Source organism: Pteropus vampyrus, unplaced genomic scaffold, assembly GCF_000151845.1.
Source record: "Pteropus vampyrus isolate Shadow unplaced genomic scaffold, Pvam_2.0 Scaffold36, whole genome shotgun sequence".
Taxonomy (NCBI): domain Eukaryota; kingdom Metazoa; phylum Chordata; class Mammalia; order Chiroptera; family Pteropodidae; genus Pteropus; species Pteropus vampyrus.
In genome coordinates, this window is record NW_011888817.1 from 10087580 (window position 1) to 10093632 (window position 6053).

A 6053-nucleotide genomic window follows, 5' to 3' on the forward strand; every position below is an offset into this window, starting at 1 on the left:
CATACTAAAAACAGTTCAGTGCCTGTCTTATAGAAACATATTTATGAATGAATATATAACAATAAAGGTAGAAGGAAACATCATGTCCCAATGTCAAAAATGACACAGCTCCCCAGCATTCTTTTCTAAGGCTTTTCCAGAAAGGCCTCCTCTCTTCTTTTGTCCTAACCTTAAATGCCTGGGAGTGCACCCTGAGGGGGCTCGTTCAAGGGAGGCAGAATATAAAGCTGGATAATCCAAGACATAGGATTTACCACTCTGGCAAGGGCCCAGGGGGATGGTTCTGATGTGCTGCTGAGACAACTGCTGGAAGCTTGGCAAAACTAATGGGCCATATCAAACATAGTAGAGCCATCAGAATTGCTCGACAAATGATGAAAGAAGAAGTCAAAAGGCTCGGAGAAGAGCCATGCTAGAATAGGTGTACTGCGTCAGGTCAGAATACCCACTAGGTGACCATGTTCATTGGGAGGATCTGGAGGACCCATCAGTTCCTATAGCAATAAGGACACACTGGTGAGGGCTGAGCACCAGCATCATTGACAACCTGAGTAATGGCTGTCCTCTGCAGGCCACAACTGATGTGATGTGAGGAGATGCTGTCACAGAATCGGCTTCCTAGTATGGATGGGGATGAGAAGATTCTAGAACACAAAGGCCAGGTGGAAGCACTTAACTGTCAGAAGTGAGGTTGGCATAACAATCAAAATATACAGTAAGGCTGAAATGGCAGCTGGGAGGGCCTGACCTGCAGGATCTGTGGAGATGGCTCACAGCACAATGTTTTCCTAAGGGCAAGATGGATGTGCAGCCAAAAAAATATGAATATATGAACAAAACAGATCATGAATATATAACCAAAAGGGAGAGGTGCGCTAACCCCCGTGGAAAGGTATAATCCCTTGCCCAATTTGGAGACTTGTTCCAGGTTTCATTTCTTACTCCAGAACACTTTGGCTGAAGGAAGGACTGGGTGCCCATGAGGAAGGACCCTACAAAATGACATCAATTGTATATAGTAGTGATTCCTGCAGTCCTTCCCCCAAAGACCTACCACTATTTACTCAGCTAACTGAATATTGAAGACAAGAGAATGGTCAGATATTTTAAAGACTTTTGGATACAGAATGTGTATTGATGCTGATACCTGGGGATCCAAAGCACTATCATGGCTCCTCTGTTTGAGTGGGGGTATCTGAGGGCTAGGGCTGCTAATAAATGGAGTCCTGGCCCAGGAGTTAACCAAGTAGTAGCCTCAAATTTCAGTAATGGTGCCAGATGTAGTGTCTTCATTAGAGCAGATTAACATAGCCTTGGTTATATGGAATGCAGTTAATGATCTAGCAATGCATTCTTCCCCATACCCAATCAAATAGGAGAATCACAGCAATTTGCATTCACATGAGATAGGCAAGAGTATATAGTCATGGTCTTGCCTCAGAGCTATGTTAATTCTCCTGCTCTCTGTTGTAATATAGTATGAAGAGATGTGGAACATCTGGACATCCTTCAGAATAGAACATGTTGGTTCTCTATATTGATGACCTTGTATTAATTGGATCTGATGAGCCAGAAGGGACAATTAGTGCAGATGCCTTTGCAAGACACATGTGCTATAAGAGATAAATCCTACAAAAACTCAGGTGAAATTTTAGGGTCCAGGGGCCCGGGGCATGCTGACACATTTCCTCCAAATTAAAGAGCAAATTATTGCACCTTTTCCCTCCTACCACCAAGCACAATGTTTGGTAGACTTCTTTGGAGGTTTGGAGGCAGTATGCTCTTCCCTTGCGGGGTACTAGTATGACCCATTCATTGGCTGACATTCAAGGAGCTAGCTTTTAGTGGGGGCTAGATTAAGAATGGGTCCTGTAGTAGGTCCAGGCTGCAGTATAAGCAGCCTTGCTGCTTGGGCCATACAGCCCATCAGCTTTTATGGTATTGGGGTTGCTGTGGTAGAGAAGACATTATGCAGAACCTGCCTCTGGAAAGCACTAATGAGGAGGTCGTAGCATAGACCCCTTGGGTTCTGAAGCAAGTCTGCAGAAGGGAATGATACAGTATTCTACTTACCATCAAAGATCTCAAACTCATCATACTGCTTCTCACTGAGGAAGTACTCCACTGTGAGGGAGATGTTATATTCGGGTTCCACTCTCACCAGCCAAGAGCAGGTCTGGAACTGGGGATAGCTTCCAGGGTAGCTCTGACTCAAGATAACACCTGTGGAGTCTGTCAGAAGCTCATTCGTTGGGCAGTGTACTTGGAGAAAGAAAGAGAAATATCTGGTACATGAGATGGAAAAAGAACAAGACAAACACATGTGCTTTTTCCTGGTGCAAAAGACAACAATTGGAAAACTGGTATTTGAGCACATTCGACCAAGATCCCAGCACCCATCATTATAGTGCTCCACAGCAGGAGGTGACCTCAGATTCTGTGTCAATGTTACCATATTGCTGAGACACAGGCCTGGCCCGTTGGAGCAAATCAAGGAGGTTCTGGAGGACAATGAAGGCCAAAGTTCACTTTTATTGGGGGCTGGTTGTTTTGGTGGTGGGTGGGTTAGGTCAGCTGAGATAAACAGTTATTGAATTGAGAAATTCAGTATTGCAGCCTAATTCTGGAGTTTGTGGCTCCTCTCTTCCTCACTAATAATCTACATTGCAGATTCTTCCTACTCTTGCTTTCTGAGAGGTGGGGGAGAAGCTGATCAGTCTGTCTACAGGCTGCTAAATATTTGTTGGTAGCAATGGTATTAGAAGCAGTGGTAGTACTAATAATATTAATAGCTAATATTGAGCAGTTACTACATGCCAGGCATAATTCTAAAGTACTTTACATTATTAATTCATTTAATTCTTCATAATAAGCTCATGACATAAGTAATACCATTATCTTTATATTATAGATAAGAAAACAGGACAGGTAGGTATCTCACCCCAGGTCAGATGCCTTGTGAGTATTGTTTTGGTCTTAGCTGGGATAAATTGGTGAAGTGAATTCACCTTCTGACAAGGCTGGACTGAAGATAGCTTTGGTACCTCGGTTGCCAAGTTCAGCACACAGGACCTTGAGCTCATTTGCATGCCAGTAGGTGGATGAGACCACTACTCCCTGAGGTCCCAGAACTCCCTCCTTCTAATGATCAATATGCCATTTGTAAGAAATGCCAGTTAGACAAAAAGAAGACTGAAATAAATGTGGCCACCATGGCCAATTTCCTGTCCCAGCCCTAGGAGGGCAGAGAACCTATCTAGAGCAATCACTTACTCCCTCATTCAAACAAACATTCACCACATGATCTCTTCCTTCTTGGGTGGGGACTGGGAATATAGAGAAGAGTAACACCAGGGCTGTGTTTTAGAGGCACTCCAGATCCATAAGGCATGGCTTAAGGCAATTACCTTCACATATTGGGGGTGGGCCTTCAAACTGCAGGTAGGTTCCGAGTTTGCAGGTCAGGATTTCATTTCCTACCAAGGTAAAGCCAGGAAGGCACCTGTAGCGTACGATGTCACCTGTCAAAGACAGACCAACATGGGGATTCTGGGAGAGATCTGGGCGGAGCTGACCATCACCTCTTAGTATCTCAAACCCCACTTCCAGGCAAGACAATTAGTAGCAGGTTGTGTTCTGTTCAGACTTAAATAATTAGTTCAGCTACAATCCAACGACCCAGACAATTGCTGCTCCCCTCTCATAGCTCAGCTTTGCTGAGCCTAAGAGTGTTTTCACCTTCCAGAAACTGTTTTATAGTATCTTGCATGACTTTATTTCTCAAAAACATACTGACTCACAAAAGAAAACCACTTTCCTAGCTCCTCTGTCCAGATACGGCCAAAAGGAAGAACGAGTGTATCTGGTGCAAACTCAGGTGACAGAATAGCATTTCTCTTGCACCGGGCCTTCCGTTTCTCTCCACGGAAGGGAGGGAGACATGGCTGGCTGGCCAGCCCCCACCTCCACCCAGCCCCTCCTCGCCAGCCCCATCCTTGCTGGTTTGGGAAGTTGGTACCTATGTTGAATTCTTCATTCTCTGTGACAACTTCAGCATTGGGGAGGATGGTGGGAGGAGGGCATTTGGTGAGTGGATAAGCTGAAAAGACAAAAGCAGACAAGTCAGTGTGGAAACGTCATTCTTGGGGCATGGACTCAGTCATTCATTGTTTAATGCTTCACTTTCTCATTCCTCATTCACTGACACAGCAGATATTATTAATGAGTATTTACCTGTACACAGGGCAAGTTGAACCAAGTACTGTTTTGAGTATCTGCTGCTGTCATCCTTTTTTTTAAATACAAAGACCAGGAACCATATATTAAGACTAACGATAAAGGAAAGAGAATCCAAGAAGGCAGTGATAGTCACTAGCACTGAAGAGGAGAGAAGCATTTACTGAGCAGCTACTATGTGTCAGGCACTTTTACATGCTGCCACCTTTATTTCTCACAAAAGATGATCCTCTCGCAGGGTGTTCTTACTTTACTTTTGAGGAAGCTGAGATTCGGAAAGGTTTAGTTACTTCTCCACCACAGAAAGTTAAGTGGCACAGGCAGGATTTGAATCCAGGTCTGGATGCTCTCAAATCCCATATTCTTTCCTTTACTCAGCATCGAAATATTGTGTGTGTCTTATTGAGTACCCACCGAAGTCAGCTTATTTACCTTCTGACCTTTGCCTAAACACTTCTGGCTTCAGTGGATTTCTAAACTGGAAACCACCCCTCTCGGCAGAGACAGAATTGTGTATGGATGGTGTTACCGAAGCAGATTTCAGTGTGTAAACTCATAACTTGGTTTTCATTCACTACCTGGCAGCACATGGTTAAGTGTTGTATAAGTGTTAGCTGCTGCTGTCTATTATTATTATTGTTATTTCCAAAGTCACTTTAACGCATCTATGTTTTTTTAAAAAAATAGCATTCTTTTAAAGAAAAATTACAAATGTAATACATTGTCATTAGAGAAAATATGAGATTTTCTATGAAAATAGTAGGAGGAAAATTAAACTCATCCATAGCCCCCTTAGAGATAACCACTAACCCTTTACTGTAGGTTCTTAGAGTATTTATTCACTGTGTATGTAAATATTTTTTCTTACAGAAGTTGCATGACGTTTTATACTTTGTGTTGATCCTGTGTACTTATATTGCAAGAATTTCCCCATGCAATTAAATTTCTTGAAAAAAACATGATGTAAATGATTTTATAGGATATAATTATATGATCAACTAGAATTTATTTAACAGATACTTTACTGTTAAACATTTAGGTTTCCAAAGTTTTGCAATTTAAAATAAAACTGTGAGGCACATCCTACTATATATGCATCTTTCATAATTTTTTTCTTTTCTTCTTTAAAACCAGGAATGATTAAAGTGTATGACCTTTTAAAGTACGGCATCTCCTGAATGTCAGTAATCAATTCCTGAAAATCAGATGTTCTCTGTGAATATGCTAATTAGGAACCTACTTCCCATTACTTTAAATGGGAAAAAATTACAATGTGCAACCTAAAACCCAAAAAGTACTTAAAATGATAAAATATGTACATATATATTCAACAAACTATGATGTTATAAGTTAAATACTTAAAACATCACTTCATGATCACCCAATGACTAATATAGTTGTAACAAAACAGTGGTCCTATGCACTGTAACACATCTACTTTGCAAATCACACCATAAACATTCAGTGCACCGTGTGAACTTTCTCAGCTTGAGACACTGTAAAACTCTAGGCAGAAACAAGGGCTAAATGTGAAAGACACATGGGAATGTGTTCACGGACAGCACTAGGAGGTGGAATAAGGCTCACAGTGAACATTACACTGTGATAACTCTCAGGGCCAGCAGCATCTGGAACACACATTGCAGATAGTCACATGAGATCGTAACATTTTACCAGTTGTAGTTGGAATGTAATTTAGGACTTTTTTGCATATTGTTTTATATAAGCTGTTGTATTATGTATTGAGGATTTAACTTTAATTTTTTCTACAAACGTGTTGGCAGAAAAATAGCCTATTGAAACATACATAAGCTTTA

General features: G+C 41.6%; 1 protein-coding gene across 1 annotated transcript in view; it reads right to left on the reverse strand.

Annotated features, from left to right (window-relative positions):
• The window catches only part of CSMD2 (CUB and Sushi multiple domains 2), a gene marked incomplete at its 5' end in the record, with an annotated part of 295495 nt that overhangs the window by 61965 nt on the left and 227477 nt on the right, over positions 1 to 6053 (reverse strand). Inside the window, 3 exons of the mRNA XM_023529432.1 lie at positions 2074 to 2262; positions 3408 to 3521; positions 4019 to 4099. Of these exons, the coding sequence (XP_023385200.1) occupies positions 2074 to 2262; positions 3408 to 3521; positions 4019 to 4099 (384 nt within the window). The remainder of the gene's footprint in view (positions 1 to 2073; positions 2263 to 3407; positions 3522 to 4018; positions 4100 to 6053) is intronic.